At 37.9% G+C, this 17,601-nt stretch overlaps 1 protein-coding gene across 1 annotated transcript; it reads left to right on the top strand.

The window, feature by feature from the left end:
* The first annotated feature begins 3,063 nt into the window (after positions 1-3,063).
* On the top strand, positions 3,064-13,930 carry LOC104214365 (beta-glucosidase 18-like). The gene is made up of 12 exons (XM_009764020.2): positions 3,064-3,261; positions 3,358-3,424; positions 3,656-3,714; positions 3,804-3,879; positions 4,022-4,096; positions 4,208-4,295; positions 4,522-4,774; positions 4,971-5,086; positions 12,205-12,484; positions 12,681-12,783; positions 12,898-13,003; positions 13,532-13,930. Exons 1-12 carry the CDS (start codon positions 3,091-3,093, stop codon positions 13,731-13,733), a joined length of 1,596 nt encoding a protein of 531 aa, XP_009762322.1. The 5' UTR covers positions 3,064-3,090; the 3' UTR covers positions 13,734-13,930.
* The last annotated feature ends 3,671 nt before the right edge of the window (positions 13,931-17,601 follow it).

Raw genomic sequence — 17,601 nt, 5'->3', positions numbered from 1 at the left:
ACTCTCACCTGTAAATCGGCATTATCGGCCATCACCCCCTGCTCAACTCAAGCTCGTCCTCCTTCGCCCTAAGGGAGGCTAAGTTCACTATTGCGGGTGACAGCCTTCATGAGCTCCTCGTCCCGCTCCTTCAACTCTTCGACCTTGCGCTCCAGTTTGTCTTGAATATAAATATCGGCCATCGCGTAATGCTTAGCACGATACCGTTGATACTTGGACGACATCTTCCCATATACGACCGTTCTCCTCTTCTCCCGATGCTCGCATTCGGTCTCCATGACGAGGGTCTACCACAAAAGAAAAAGAGAAGTTAAAAACGAAATATAGGTCGATAATCACCGCACAAGTCCAACGACAAAAAGAAAAAGAAAGGAATTTACCTGCAAAGCCATGCCGGCAACGTTCTGAGACAATTTCACGTCGCTCATTGCCCTGAGCACCTCGTTTTCAGGGGTATCACGCAGAGGAGCTAAAATGGACGCCACTTGCTCACACTTTGACAATAAGTTATAGTCCCCGGGGATGACTATGTGACGATCAGACCCCTCCGCTCTGACCTCCACGTGAGTATGATGAGTTGACTTCCTCCGGGTCGACATCTGAACCTGAGCCTTCGCCCTCGACGCAACGGACTCCAACATTGTACGATGTGCCGCCCTCAGCAGAGCGTACAGAGTCGGCTCCTAGACAAACCCCCTCTGTGTGATAAGACCTCCCCAATAATATGGCATCAGTCATGAATGTGGGCACAGGTGCCATCTACGATGCCCTACTTCTATCAACGTCAACAGCCACACCCTTCCCGAGCTCCATTCTCCTCTTTTTTCTCAATAAAGGCTCGTGCCCATTGGAGGATTCGTGCAAAAGGTGGGGACCGACATTGAAGAAGCCTCCTCCCTCAAGACCACGACCCGAGAGGGGCCTTCTAATTGATCAGGTTGAGGACGACCCTCTCGAACAGATTCACTCAAAATAAATTACGTGTTCGCGGCGACAACGACCTGTCAAAATGCGGGAACTGGCGCCCTCTGCCTGGAAGCTCCTCAACCTACCATCACGAAGTAGTCGAATTAATGGACGACGATATATAACTAATGAAGGGGTAAAGGGAAAACACTCACCACTTGGAACTTTAGGGTCGTAACGCTTTACGAAGGAAGGCCAATCATGAGGTTTCCGCTGCGTATGATAGCAAACGAGCTACCCAATCCCTTATGCCCGTAATAGGGCGAGGCAGACCTCTCATGGCTGCAAATGAGAAGCAAACAAACTTCATAATGAATACAGACGAAAGAAGAATAAAATGAGTAGCGACACTTACGAGTCTCATTCCATCGCTCCGGCAACCTGGCAGAGTCGGAGACAATATTTTCGGTCTTGACAAAGAAGTATTTGTACCAAAACTTGCGACTTGCTCGGTCGTCTGTCCTGACCACCAACCCTTTCGTGCCACGGTGCCTCAAATGCACCATGGTACCTCTGTGGAAGCTAGGTAAGAACAGGTGCAAAAGGTGGTGGATAGAAACATTACATTCCGCCAACTCCGCATACTTGGTCAACAGTAGGAGCACCTTAAGGGTATACGGCGAAAGTTGTGCCGGGCAAACTTGGTAGAACCTATAGAACTCTTCCGCTAAGGGGAAGAGAGGAAAAGTGTAGCCAATCACGAAAGGGTACTCAAAGAAAGCGTAGTACCCAGTCCTGCGGACATCTACAAAATCTCTCCCCGCCGGAATCATGTCAACGTAAGCAGGGATGCTATATTTTATACGAATAGCGTCAAGGTGAACCTACTCCGTCTCAGAAAATACGGGGGAAAGAGTAGGAGGGGGGTCTTTGAGGAAGTCACTCCGAGACATGGGGGTGTCTCGATGATAACTTCTCCACCGTAGGGGGACTGTCACCCTCTTCTACCACCGTATCTTCACCGCCTGAAGGGGTGTCGTGGACAATGGGGTGGCCTCAGGAACCCCTTCGCGAGAATGATAAGATCTTGGCATGATGTCGTTCAAAGGAGTATCAATACAAAAAAGGAGGAAGAAGCTGCGAATGAAGAACGTAAAAAGAAGAAGCAGAAGGGTATCAGGGCAAGCTTGGAGGAATAAGGGAGGTTATCAGGAGTGAAATGGCCAAGAACTTTCGAAAAAACAAACCCTTCACCTATTTATAGGGTTGGGTGGCGCCAGAATTGAAGCGGAGGGTCACAGAGTGGCGCTAGAATCGAAGCATCAAGCCATCAACTCCTGCCTCGAAAACATGCGTAATGATGACGCATGTGAAGATGACATCATTTCCCAGTAAAGTGTATTACCCGGTGTCTTGCTAAGCATGCTGACCGTCCCCCATTGGCCACGTCGTAATGTCTCGACGAATCAAATTTCTTCGTAGGAATGCATGATGTCCGCTCATCAAGGACGCACCCAGTTGCAACCCCAACAAGCGGAGGGACTAATTGTATGGGTCCAAAATTAACCAATCACGACCAACGACGAGTATGATGAATGACGGGGTCTCCTTGAATCGATGCCCTGAGGGAGACAACCTTAAGGCAAACAAGAGACTGTACGACCCTTGTAATAGTGTAGGCTCATTAGGGGACATCAGGAATATTCCTCGTAATTTGTCTTTTACAGTGTAGAAGGGTTTCACTCTTTGTATATATAGAGGGCAATAACCTTATAAGAGGGGAGTCCGGATATTGGCTGCATTACTATTTACGAATGAAAAGGTTTCTAAAAGATTTTGATGAAAGTAGATCATTAAAGGAATCTTGGGACTCGCCTTCTTTTTATCTATCATTCTTTCTAGAGGTTATTATACTTAGCTAAGATTTATGTCTTCATTTTCGATTGATTTGTTCAAAAAGTTTTCAATATTTTTTGAGTCAAACATGATATGCTAAAAGTAACAATTAAAAATGAAAATATATTTTTAGAATACTGGATAAGTAAAAGAGAACGGAGGAATTACTATTAATCTATATATAGGCACAACTAATAGAGTATTCTATATATAGGCACAACTAATGCATATTAGCTGTCTGAGATATATAAGATCCTTGGCCTATGATATTCTTTGAATATAGGAAAAATGAAGATAGGAACCACTAAGAACTCCTATTTCATTTGTTTCCTCTTACTGTTGCGACATGTTTCTGCAAAGAACATCATAGGCCAAGGAGGAAATGAGTTGGAAGAAGAGGTTAAAAGATCAGAATTCCCAGATGGTTTTCTTTTTGGAACATCAACTTCTGCCTATCAAGTATACACATCTCTGACTTTTTAATTTACAGCTCCTTAATTAATTGTCTCTGATCTCATATATAACATCCTTAGTAAATGAATATCTGTATTATAGATTGAAGGAGCATATATTGAAGATGGCAGAAGCCTTAGCAACTGGGATGTTTATTGTCGTATCAATGGTAACTTTCGCATTTGTACCCTAAAGTTGTCTTTCCTATCCATTTTACTTTTAATGACATGTTCTTGTAACCATAAGAATGGCACAGCATAAATAAGACTACAAATTTCAAGGATGTCAAAAGTCTTTCTTTCTTCCTTAAATTACTTCGTGTCGTTTCATGTACAATCATATAAAATGAAGCTGAGTGAGTACTACATTTCTCCATTAATTTGTGCTTAAATTGGTTCAGGTAGAATACCCAATGGAGGAAGTGGAGACATAGCTGACGACCATTACCATCGTTACTTGGTACTAAATTACATCCCATTTTTTATTTTGACATTTGAAACATATATGTTGTACATGTCTTTAATTTGTTTTAACGAATGATATGGTAGGAAGACATTGACAGAATGGCGTCTCTTGGAGTAAATGCTTATCGATTCTCCATTTCATGGAGTAGAATTCTACCAAGTTGTGTTTCTTTTTCTCTCAGTTTTACTTCTTTCACAGTTACTGATGATCTTATATATTATCATTTATAAGATTTTTAATTGCTACCTTAAACTATGCTAATATGCTTTTGACTCCTAAATATGGTGGAGCTGATCAACAGGAGGGAGGTTCGGAGCTGTGAATCCTGCTGGAATCAAGTTTTATAACAATATCATTGATAATCTCTTACTCAAAGGTTGTTGTTAATCTTCTTTTTCAATGCCACCTCTTTTTTTTATATTTTTTAATTATAACACATGCAATCTTACTTAGAGTGCAATATAAATAGATACTACATAAATTGCAGGAATAACACCATTTGTGACGATCCACCATGATGACTATCCTCAGGAATTTGAGGACAGATATGGGGCCTGGCTCAGTCCACTTATGCAGTAAGTTTCTTCTCTAGTTAAATCTGGCTCTATATATAGAGAGAGAGAGATTAGTTCATATATAATTTTAGATAATCTAGATGATTTATCATGCAATAAGCAAGTGAAAATTAATTGAAGAAGTATGTACTTACAGAGAAAAGCTGATACAAAGAAGAGCTGTTTAAAAATAAAGGATAATATATATCATTCTCAATTTTAATTAGTTAGTTGATGATCTTTGTAGGGAAGAGTTTGTACACTTTGCAGAAACATGTTTTAAGAGTTTTGGGGATAGAGTAAAGTACTGGGCTACTATAAATGAGCCTAATTTATTTGCGGAAATGGCCTATTTGAAAGGTGTGTTCCCACCTTCACATTGTTCGCCCCCTTTCGGGAAATGTTCCTCTGGTAATTCCGACGTGGAGCCTCTACTTGTTGTCCACAATTCAATATTGGCACATGCAAAGGCTGTCAAACTCTATCGTCACCAATTCCAGGCAAGTATTTATATATCCTTGTTTCCTTTTATTTTTCAGCACTAATTATATAAATTAATTTGTCTTATATTTTTTTAAGAATAACAACGGAAACCGGAAAATAAGTGATACAAATAATTACTTCGTCCGTCCCAAAATAAGTGTTATTTTTTGCTTTTCTGGAGTCAATTGACACACTGCCTAATATTATAAACAGACTGAACAAGGTGGAATGATAGGGATGGTGGTGAGCGCTTACATGTATAAGCCAATGACAGATGATGAGGCTGACACCAAAGCTTCAACTAGGGCTTTGGCCTTTCATGTTGCCTGGTACGTAATAATTATACTTTTCCGTTTCAATTTAGATCACATATTTCACTTATTCAAAGTCAAACTGTGTAAAGTTTGACCTTATATTTTAAAATATATTTGTTATCATATTGCCATGAGAAAAATTACAAATTTATACATTTTTTGTGTAGTTTTTGTATATTTTAATTTTAAAATAATAAATTGAACTAATTTAATATAGCTTTAAAGTTTAGCCAAATTGACTTTCGATAACCGAAATATATTATTTAAATTGAAATAGAGGAAGTACATATGATAGGATCCACATGATTTTAAAAATATATATGTTCATCTTTATTTAGTTTTGTTTTCACTTAATACTACCTAAAATTACCGTGTTGCAATTTAAAAAAGATATCTAGTGAAACATCCCGCATTCACGCAGGGTCTGGGTAGGGGCCACACCCTAAAGGGTGTGATATAGGCAGTGTTGGGGTTGAAGTGTGGTAGTGCGAAAGGGAAATGAGAAAAGAAGGTGAAAAGACAACTTTGGCTTTTGCACTTTGTCCCTCATTGGTTAAAGACAAATATTTTGTTGGGTTTAAATATAGAAGCACTTCCTTAAGCTGAGCTAAGAGGAAGGGGCCTCGCGCCGTCGTCATTGTCGCTCGCTCGGCTCGGCTTCGAATATGATTGATTGACTTAATTTTTTGGACCAATAAACTGAAATTAATTAATTAAATATTAATATTTTATATTAATATTTTGAGTGACTGTTATTTGTAATGATAAATTAATTAATTTTCGTCTTTAATTTTATTTAAATATTCATGCGTTAAACAACCACCAGAAAGGCTTCACGAATAGCCACATGCAGTGTGAACAACCACTTTCACACCCTTTCAATCCAGAAATTCGTTGGCTATAAATTAGCAGCCATTCCTTCAGAATTTTTCAATCCGGAAATCTTATGCTTCATCTCCTTCTTCTTTCTGCATCATTACTTTCAAAACAAAGTAAGTCTGTCGTGTGATTTGTACCATTATTTTGAGTTCGCTGATAACTTAGTGGTTTGAAGTGCCGCCACCGCTAAGTTGGAAGTTCCGTTCTATCCTGGGAAGAATTTATCCGTGAACCTTTGGAAAAAGTGAGGGGATAAGATTCTTTAAGGACACACAAGGAATTTGTGGGCTCAGGACATACTACTGCCAATTTCTGTTCATTTATTTTTCCTGTTTTAGTCACTTATAAATTCAGAATAACTAACAAGCTTAAAGGATCTTATTTATATATATATCCTTGTTGTTCTGATTTTCAAAGTGACTGAGGAGACTAAAACCTTCATGGTTTTCTACTCCTAATCGGTTTGAAGAATAATCTCTTCACTGTGTTAAAATAAGTTTGAAGAATAATCTCTTCACTGTGTTGTCTTGGGTTGAAGGATTAAACACTTCACCATTTACTGAATCTGTTTGTGTCATATTGATAGAAATGACTAACGGAGAGGAACAAATTGATCATGCTGTGATTGTTACTACTAACAAGTTTCGGGGATGCTAGGTCCAATCCGTCCTACTGCACCTGCAACGGCTATGCCACCAGCGGAAAAGCCGGGGAAATTTTCTGGTGTTGACTTTAAGAGATGGCAGCAAAAGATGTTCTTTTATCTGACCACTCTAAGTCTGCAAAGGTTCATTCAAGAGGATGTTCCAGTCGTGCCTGAAGAAACCCCTGACAACAAGCGTTTCCTTGTTACTGAAGCTTGGAAGCACTCTGATTTCCTGTGCAAAAATTACATTTTAAGTGGATTGGAAGATGGCTTGTACAATGTTTATAGCGTCATGAAAACATCAAGAGAATTATGGAATGCTCTTGAAAAGAAGTACAAGACTGAAGATGCTGGACTAAAGAAGTTTGTGGCCGCCAAATTTCTGGATTTCAAAATGATTGACGGTAAATCTGTCATAACGCAAGTCCAAGAATTGCAAGTTATTGTTCATGACCTCCTTGCTGAAGGTATAAAACAAGTCAATATTTTTATTCAAGATATTAATTATTGTACTAATTATAAATTTATGATTGAAGGTATGGTCATAAATGAAGCGTTTCAAGTTGCAGCATTTATTGAAAAGCTGCCTCCGTTGTGGAAGGACTTTAAGAATTACTTGAAACATAAGCGCAAGAAGATGACGCTTGAAGACCTTATTATTCGTCTACGGATTGAAGAGGACAACAAGGTTGCTGAGAAGAAATCTCGTGGAAGTTCAACAATAATGGGTGCAAATATTGTTGAGGAAGCTTCAACGAGTAAAAAGAGAAAAAAGCTGTCTGGATCAAAGAATTATCCAAGCAAGAAGAGGTTCAAAGGTAATTGCCACAATTGTGGAAAGGTTGGACATAAGGATACTGAATGTCGTGCACCAAAGAAGGACAAGAAGAAAAGTCAAGCAAACATGATTGAGAAGAATGATGAAATAGATGGCCTATGTGCCATGTTTTCAGAATGCAACCTAGTTGAAAATCCTAGAGGATGGTGGATTGATTCAGGAGCAACTCGACATGTTTGTGCTAACAAGGAGTTGTTTACTTCTTATGCTCCCGCTGGACCCAACGAGACAGTGTTTATGGCAATCTCTGCTACTGCAAAATCGAAGGAACGGGCAAGGTGGCTTTGAAGATGACTTCGGGAAAGATTGTGACTCTAAAAGATGTTCTTCATGTTCCTGAAATGCAGAAGAATTTAGTCTCGACATCACTTCTAGTCAAGAATGGCTTTACGTGTATTTTTGTTTCCGACAAGGTTGTAGTTAGTAAGAATGAAATGTATGTAGGAAAAGGTAACCTGACTGAGGGTCTTTTTAAACTCAATATAATTGCCATTGATATGAATAAAATTTCAGCTTCTTCTTACTTACTTGAGTCAAATAATTTATGGCATGAACGTTTAGGCCACGTCAACTTCAAAACTTTGTGAAAAATGATTAATTTGGAAGTATTACCTAAGTCTGAATGCAACAACTCGAAATGTCAAATATGTGTGGAATCAAAGTATGTTAAGCATCCTTATAAGTCAGTTGAAATGAATTCAAATCCTTTAGACTTAATTCACACGAATATTTGCGACATGAAGTTAATATCATCTCGCGGTGGGAAAAAGTATTTCATAACTTTCATTAACGACAGTACTAGATATTGCTATATTTACTTACTTAATAGTAAAGCTGAAGCAACAGATGCATTCAACCAATACAAAAATGAAGTTGAAACGTAATTAAACAAAAAGATCAAAATGATAAGAAGTGATAGAAGCGGCGAATATGAATCTCCTTTTGAAGAAATATGTTTGGAAAATGACATTATTCACCAAACAACTACCCCTTACTCACCGCAATCTAATGAAATTGCGGAAAGAAAGAATAAAACGTTAAAGAAGATGATGAACGCCTTATTAATAAGTTCTGGTTTACCTAAGAACTTGTGGAGGGGGGGGGGGAAGTTATTCTTACAGCTAATCGAATACTGAATCGAGTTCCCCATAGCAAAACACAATCCATTCCATATGAAAAATGGAAAGGAAGGAAACCCAACTTAAAATATTTTAAAGTGCGGGGGTGTTTGGCTAAAGTGCAAGTTCCTAAACCCAAAAGGGTAAAAATTGGACCAAAAACCGTTGATTGCATTTTCGTAGGATATGCAACAAATAGTAAGGCTTATCGGTTTCTGGTTCATAAATTAAAAAATCCCGACATTCATATTAATACGGTAATTGAGTCGGATAATGCTAAATTTTTTGAGAATACTTATCCATAAAATGGAATGTGAGTCGTCTAATGAAAAATCTAAGCGACATCGGGAAGAAGCAAAGGAAAGTGCGTTTGATGAGGAAAATCCAAGACGTAGTAAACGTCAAAGGAAAGCTACTTCCTTTGGACTAGATTTTTTGGCATTCTTATTGGAAAATGAGCCTCAAACATTCAAAGAAGCAATGTTTTCCTCGAAAGCACAATATTGGAAAGAGGAAGTCAGTAGTGAGATAGAATCTATATTAAGTAATCATACTTGGAAATTGGTTGATCTACCTCCGGGAAATAAACCTTTGGTTCTAAATGGATTTTCAAAAGGAAAACGAAAGTTGATGGTACTATTGACAAATATAAGGCAAGATTAGCTGTTAAAAGGTTTAGACAATGAGAAGGTCTTGATTACTTTGACACATACTCGCCGGTAACAAGGATTACATCTATCCGGGTGTTAATAGTGTTAGCCGCCGTGTATGGCCTTCAAATCCATCGGATAGATATAAAGACGATCTTCTTAAATGGGGATTTAGAGGAAGAAATCTATATAGAACAACTGAAGGGTTTGTAGTTCCCGGAAAAGAAAAGAAGATTTGTCGACTTGTTAAGTCACTTTACGGACTAAAACAAGCACCAAAACAATAGCATGCGAAATTTGACCAAACAATGTTGTTAAATAGTTTCAAGACCAATGAGTGTGACAAATGTGTTTACATTAAGAATACTCCAAATCAAATAGTCATTGTTTATTTATATGTGGATGATATGTTGATAATGAGTAACGGTATTGCTAACATAAATGCTACTAAGCGCATGCTTACTAGTAAGTTTGATATGAAAGACTTAGGAGTTGCCGATTTAATTTTGGGGATTAAGATCCTATAGACTCCTCAAGGTCTAGCTTTGTCTCAATCTCATTATATTAAAATGGTTCTTGAAAATTTCAAATGTTTGGACTTTAAAGAAGCAAAAACACCAATTGATTTAAACCATATTCTTGTAAAAAATAAAAGTGAAAGCAAATCTCAATTGGAATATGCTCGAGTGTTGGGAAGTTTGATGTACATTGTGAATTGTACATGACCTGATATAGCTTGTGCAATAAGCAAGCTTAGTCGATACACAAGTAATCCCAACCATGCTCATTGGATAGCAATGAAATGAGTTTTGGGATATTTGAAATATACTCAAGACTATGCACTGCATTACAATAATTATCCCACAGTTGAGGGATATAGTGATGCAAATTGGATCACCGGATCAATGAAAACAAAATCCACAAGTGGATACGTTTTTACCATTGGTAGAGGAGCAGTGTCTTGAAAGTCGTCCAAACAGACATGCATCGCTCGCTCTACAATGGAGTCTGAGTTTATAGCTTTAGACAAGGCTGGTAAAGAAGCTGAATGGCTCCTAAATTTCTTAGAAGACATTCCTTTTTGGCCCAAACCTTTGGCACTTGTATGCATACATTGCGATAGTCAAGCAGCAATAGGAGGGGCTGGGAGCATTATGTATAACGGAAAATCTCGTCACATTCGACGAAGGCATAATATCTTTAGACAACTACTCTCTAGTGGAATTATCACAATTGACTATGTAAGGTCAAAAGATAATGTATCGGATCTGCTTACAAAAGGCCTACCTAGAGAGGCGGTTGAGAAGTCGTCAAAGGGAATGGGACTATGGCCGAGGACAAGTCACCATGGCGGTAACTCTACCTAGAAGACTGGAGATCCCAAGATCTAGGTTCAAGGAGATCAAACAAAGTCATTAGTGATAGTCCAACGTTGTCAAATAAAATTTTGGTCCATTCTCGTGATGCAGACAATGTTCAGTACCAAGGATAAAGCGTTATGACTTTTTAATGATTTCTAAGTTTGATATGGGGTATATTAAATAGTGTATCTACGGTTTAACACATTTAGGAATCACCTATATAATTAAGTGTGAAGTGTAAGCCGCTTCAAAGAGAATGTTGTAAGGCCAGTTCTCTACGCACTTATGAAACCAGGCGGTGTTCATGGATAAAACGAACACAACAATGAGAACCAAAAGATGAATAAGGATTAATTGTGTGACATATGTTGTCTAGGTATACAGTAAAGCTCGACGATTCAAAGATATCAAATCTATCGATTGACCGAGTATATCCGATATATGCTCACTATAAAAAGTTCAAAGGGAAACCTACTTATCCCGATGCAATTAGTCCTTAGTTGCGAATCACACAAAATATTTCATGCATGTTCATCATTCCACATTCATGTAGGGGATTGTTGGGGTTGAAGTGTAGTAGTGTGAATGGGAAATGAGGAAAGAAAGTGAAAAGGCAACTTTGGCTTTTGCACTTTGTCTCTCATTGGTTAAAGACAAGTATTTTGTTGGGTTTAAATATAGAAGCACTTCCTTAAGCTCTTAAAAGGAGCTAAGAGGAAGGGGCCTCGCGCCGTCGTTGCCGTCGCTCGCTCGGCTCGAATTCAGATTCGGATTCGGATTCGGTCAATTGATATGATTGATTGACTTAATTTTTTGGACCAATAAAATGAAATTACTTAATTAAATATTAATATTTTATATTAATATTTTGAATGACCGTTATTTGTAATGATAAATTAATTAATTTCCATCTTTAATTTTATTTAAATATTCCCGCTATAAACAGCCACCAAAGAGGCTGCATTTCACGAATAGCCACCTGCAGTGTGAACAACCACTTTCACACCCTTTCAATCCAGAAATTCGTTGGCTATAAATTAGCAACCATTCCTTCAGAATTTTTCAATCCGGAAATCTTCTGCTTCATCTCCTTCTTCTTTCTGCATCATTACTTTCAAAACAAAGTAAGTCTATCGTGTGATTTGTACCATTATTTTGAGTTCACTGATAAATTAGTGGTTTGAAGTGCCGCTACCGCTAAGTTGGAAGTTCCGTTCTATCCTGGGAAGAATTTATTCGTGAACCTTGGGCAACAGTGAGGGGATAAGATTCTTTAAGGACGCACAAGGAATTTGTGGGCTCGGGACATAATACTGCCAATTTCTGTTCATTTATTTTTCTTGTTTTAGTCACTTAAAAATTCAGAAGAACTAACAGGCAGCATACCTTGATGCAAGTATCAGTGACTGATTCCGCGGCTCGAACCCATGATTTATAAGTCACACGGGGACAACTTTATCGTTGCTCCAAGGTTCCCCGTGCTGCAATTTCATTTCAATAATTGGATTTACCAGCAGAAAGCTGTAACATTATTATTATTATTAAAAAACCTTAGCTCATAAAATCACCATATATATCTCAGATAAGGTCAAGTTGCATTTGTTAATGAATTGATATGGACAATTGTAAATGAACATACAGGCTTCTTGATCCTCTAGTATACGGAGATTATCCAATAGAAATGCGAGAGTATCACGGGAAGAAATTACCAAAGTTCAGCTCCGAAGAAAAAAGGCTTATAAAAAATAGCACAGACTTCATTGGGCTTAACCATTACACAACTTGGTTCGTTAAGGATTGCCTTCATTCCAACTGCACATGCGTGGACACTGATGTTCTTTGTACCCATGGTGAAAATCGTGCAATTTGCGGGTTTCTGCTCATTACTGGACAGAAAGATGGTGCATCCATTGGAGATCCAGTATGTATATATTTACTCACGCCTTTAATTATTTAAATTATTCTTAGTATATATATATATATATATATATATATATATATATATATATATATATATATATATATATATGTATGTATGTATGTATGTATGTATGTATGTATGTATGTATGTATGTATGTATGTATATGTAATAGCACTAAAGCTGATTAATTTTCAGATGGGAATGCCTGGAGTTTACGTTGTTCCGCAAGGCATGGAAGACATTGTTGATTACGTTAAGAAGACATACAATAACATACCTATATATGTAACTGAAAATGGTGAATTATATATCTCCTTCATTAAACTCGTCGAAATATTTATTACTCATGAATCTCATGTTCGGCTATTGAATCACATATATAATTGAAGTTAGGCTGTGATACTTCATGCAGGATACGCTTCAAACGAGAATCAAGGAGGAGGATATGACTTGGATCAAGACATGAAGCGAATTAAATATCACAAAGCATACCTAGCATCTTTGGCTCGTTCAATCAGGTATCGTTTCCATTCTTAAAATTTTCCACTTTGTATGGACCGTGAATATGGATCGTAGAGTCCATGTCCAAGTTGGAATTCAATTATATGAACTTAAGGAGTTTCTAAGAGTTTGAATAATATTACGTATCTGAGTTTTATCAGGCACAGAGTTTGATAATGTTTAAAAAAAAACAAATTGAATCGTTTAAGTAAAGAGTATCCTTTGAATTTTATGGTGTTAAAACTTAAATATGCTATGTCATTCCTATAAGAGACTATCAATAACGGTAAAACGAGAATGTAAACTGCTAAACATAGGAAGATGATATTTTTATAGAAAATAAGACATAAATTGAAACGAATGGAGTACCTTACAACATCTTTTAATAAACAAAGCTCGTTAGATCTAAAATATAAAGACTGATCTGTTACATGTTAGGGACTTGGATCAATACCAAAGTTAACATCTGTTGTATCTTTTTTCTACATTTTCATATGCTTACTTCATTGTCATTTTTTCTCTTTCAAAATTTTTGTGATGAGCAGGAATGGTGCGGATGTGCGTGGTTATTTCATATGGAGCTTGATGGATAATTTCGAATGGAGATTTGGTTACACCATTAAATTTGGGCTTTATCATGTCGATCCTCTCACGTTGGATCGAAGTCCAAAACTGTCGGCCCAATGGTATAAAAACCTCCTCACTAACAGTAGCCTCAACAGTATACAAGCAAAGGGCTCAATATAAAACATTTTTTCAGACTAGAATCGCGAGTGTGTATTTAATGAGGTAGGACCTATGTAGTACGATTGAGATACTCCAAAATTTTTATGTATGAATATTACATAGTAATAAAAGCCCAAGTCAAGTAATAAGTAGGGGATCAGAAATAATTATTATTTGGAGGTTTATTGTTGGGCGTATTTATAATTTAGCTAATTACATTCTGGAGCTACTAATTACTTGCTATGAGATGTATGTCGTTGTATTAAATTCGATTGTATACAATGTATTCAATTCGGATATATTCGTTCTTATTTATTTTATATTGTATTCAATTTCACTATATTGAATTTAGTTGTATTCAAACAATAAAAAATCAAAAATGGGATGTAACCGATCTATTCAATTCGGCTATGTACATTGTATTCAATTCAGATATATTCATTCTTAACTGTTTTACGTTGTATTCAATTTTACTGTATTCAATTCGATTGTATTCAAGCAAAAAAAATAGTGATATTTAGCTGTATTCAATTCACTATATTCATTCATAATCACTTTTACACTGTATTCAATTTATTTTATTTAATTTGGTTGTATTCAAACAATAAAAATTCAAAAAATATAGGGATCTGCCACAAAATATAACTTTTAGAATACATAAATGCATGCGAAAATAAAAATAAATTGTATTTGCTTTTAAAAATATAAAATACACTCAAATTTAAGTGTATTTGTACAGAATACAATGTGTTTGAATTATTGTATGTTACTCAATATCAAAAAAGAGAAGAAAGTTCGCCAGAGAAGACGTCTTCCGGCCAAGCAAAACACTGTATCTTGTATTAAAACTAAAAAAGGAGACGAACAAAAATTCGACCAGATCTGAGAATACACTATCACATTGTATCTACCAAAATATAGTCAGACGAACCAAAAATGCGGCCATAATGTGTATTTTGTTGTATTTAATTCGGCCACACAAAATAAAATTGTGACGACCCGGCTAGTCGTCTCATGAGTTACCTCTCCGTTTCCTCCATTTCTGCTTCTTATTGCTTTGTTTATCGATTCTATGTGTGATCGGGTTGGTTGGCTCAGGTTCGAAAAGGTTTTGGTAAGGTTTGAGACACTTAGTCTCTTTTGAGAAAGCTTAAGTTGGAAAAGTCAACTGGATGTTGAATTATGTGTTAGAGGGCTTAGATGTGAGTTTTGATGGTTCGGATATCTTCGGGAGGCGATTTGGGGCTTAGAAGTTTGATCGGAATGTGTTTTGGAGGTTCGGAGTAGATTTAGGCTTGAATTGGTGAAATTGAATTTTTGGCATTTTCCGGTTGATAGGTGAGATTTTGATATAGGAGTCGGAATGGAATTCTGGCAGTTTCAGTAGTTCCGTTGTGTCATTTGGGACGTGTGTGCAAAATTTCAGGTCATTCGGACGTGGTTTAGTAGAGTTTTTGATCAAAAGCATAATTTAGAAGATTTTGGAATTCTTAGGCTTGAATCCGATGCGAATTTGGTGTTTTGATGTTGTTTTGAGCGTTCCGAAGGTATAAACAAGTTTGAATGATGTTATGGGGTATGTTGGCATGTTTGGTTGAGGTCCCGAGGGCCTCGGGTCAGTTTCAGGTGGTCAATCGGACCATTTCATGTTTTGAAAAAATGCAAAAAACTACTGTTCAGTGTTGTAAAGAAATGACCTTCGCGTTCGCGAGTAGGCACTCTCGTTCACGAAGGGTTAACAGATGAGGCTGAGGATTTAGCCACCCCGTTAGCGAGGAAGGCTCCGTGTTCGCGAAGGGCTGGGGTCGTTGTGTATCGCGTTCACGAAGGAGGCTCCACGTTCGCGCAGAGGAAGTTGGGCAGCTGGGTTTGAGGTTGATTTGTTCATCGCGTTCGCGAGAAGGGGAGCGCGTTCGCGAAGGTCGGGCTCACAAACCATCGCGTTCGTGAGGTACTGGACGCGTTCGCGTAAGAGGAAATTTGGTCAAAGTTGGATTGTGCTTCGCGAACGCGAGGCGTTGACCGCGTTCGTGAAGAAGGTTTGGATGTCTGGGCAGAATGTTTAAATAGCCATCTTGTCCGCGATTTTGGGGTTAACTTCCACCATTTTTGAGCGATTTTAGAGATTTTTGAAGAGGATTGAAAAGGGATTCAAGGGGAAACACTTGGAGGTAAGATTTATGGACTTAATACTCGATTCTAATGTGAATTCTACCTAATTAATCATGGAATTTAAGTTTAATATTGAAGAACTAGGTCCTGTAATTGGAGGTGTAGAATTTGGGATTTGATGGGTCGTTTGTGGTTGAATTTTGATGCTTTTGGTATGAATGAACTTAGGGAGTGATAAGGAGTCTATTGATGTAATTTTTATCGAAATCCGAGACGTGGGTCCGAGGGTTGGGTTTGGCCAATTTTGGAGATTTGCGCTGTAATTTGATTTCTTTCGAGTGAGCTTTGTTCCCTTAGCATATTTTGATGGTTTTGCACTGATTTTGGTTAGATTTGGAGCATCCGGAGGCCGATTTGAGGGGCAAAGGCATCCCGAGCTAGAGATTTGGATTAGGTAGAGGTGAGTAATGATTTTAAATGTTGTCCTAAGCGTATGAAACCCCGGATTGTACATCGTGGTGCTATATTGAGGTGATGCACACGCTAGATGATGAGCGTGTGGTCGGGCTCCGTTGGGGATCGTGACTTAGTTCATCCCGAATGACTATTTTATTAGGTATTTGATTGAAAACTATTTGCTATCATCATGTTTTGGGCTGAATGCCTTATTTGGGCCTCGTGCCAACTATTTGGACCCTTAGGGAATTTTTACTGATATTTCCTCACTGTTTTGATTTTATACGTGTACTCAGTCATGCTATATTCTGCAGTATTCATAACTCAGCCATGTTTACTCTGCTTTAACACTTAAAATAATATTTTAAATGATATTTTGGGCTGAGCATCATGTTTTACTGTTGCCCGAGTGGCTTGTGAGATTCTGACTGAGTAAGGCCGAGGGCCTATGTTGTGAGGAAACACCTTATTATGATTATGAGGCCGAGGGCCTTAGATTTGTACGTCACGTGGTGACTTGTTGATATGAGGCCGAGAGCCTATGTGATTATGCCACGAGATGGCTTGATATTGTGCATGGGACGTTAGGGGCCCCTCCAGGAGTCTGCACACCCTCAGTAAGCACGGGTACCCATTGTGATGTGAGATATAGCCCGAGAGGCTGGTATTGTTCCATGTGTTGCCCGAGTGGCTGATTTTGTTGGTATTGTGCCCGAGGGGCGGTTCTTTATGTGTTTATCTTTCCTAATTGCCTGTCGTTTACTTGCTTAACTGTTAAAAAGGCATTCCAAAGAAGTTTTAACTGAACTAAAGTGACTTTACCTATTTTTCATTGTTTCGTTGCTTTTACTGGCTTTTACTACTTTTTTATAGTCTGTTGATGTGCCTTTGTGTGATTTATCTTTCCTAATTGCCTGTCATTTACTTGCTTAACTGTTTAAAAGGCATTCCAAAAAAGTTTTAACTGAACTAAAGTGACTTTACCTATTTTTCACTATTTCGTTGCTTTTACTAGTTTTTACTGCTTTTTTATAGTTTGTTGATGTGCCTTTACGTGATTTCTTATTACTTAGTCTGCATTTATTATTATTACTCACTAAGTTGGAGTACTCACTTTACTCCCTGCACCCCGTGTGCATATTCAGGTGCATCAGGTCCTGCTTGCGAGGGTTGAGAGCTGTCCAGCAGATTCCGGAGATTCACTAGGTAGATGCCCGACGATTCGCAACCCAGTACTTCTCCCTCTATCTTATTTCCTTCTGTTATAGTTATGTAATAGTGGAGTAGACTCTTTCAGACTTGTAGTATTATTATAGATGCT

The sequence above is a fragment of the Nicotiana sylvestris genome, chromosome 7 (assembly GCF_000393655.2).
Source record: "Nicotiana sylvestris chromosome 7, ASM39365v2, whole genome shotgun sequence".
Lineage (NCBI taxonomy): Eukaryota > Viridiplantae > Streptophyta > Magnoliopsida > Solanales > Solanaceae > Nicotiana > Nicotiana sylvestris.
This window is presented reverse-complemented; position numbering and strand designations above follow the sequence as displayed.

Bases quoted from the DNA above. Each gene is read 5' to 3' on its own strand.
- LOC104214365 (XM_009764020.2), top strand. From the start codon at position 3,091: ATGAAGATAGGAACCACTAAGAACTCCTATTTCATTTGTTTCCTCTTA. The intron at 3,262-3,357 runs GTATACACATCT...TCTGTATTATAG, and splicing joins CATCAACTTCTGCCTATCAA to ATTGAAGGAGCATATATTGA. The intron at 3,425-3,655 runs GTAACTTTCGCA...AAATTGGTTCAG, and splicing joins TGTTTATTGTCGTATCAATG to GTAGAATACCCAATGGAGGA.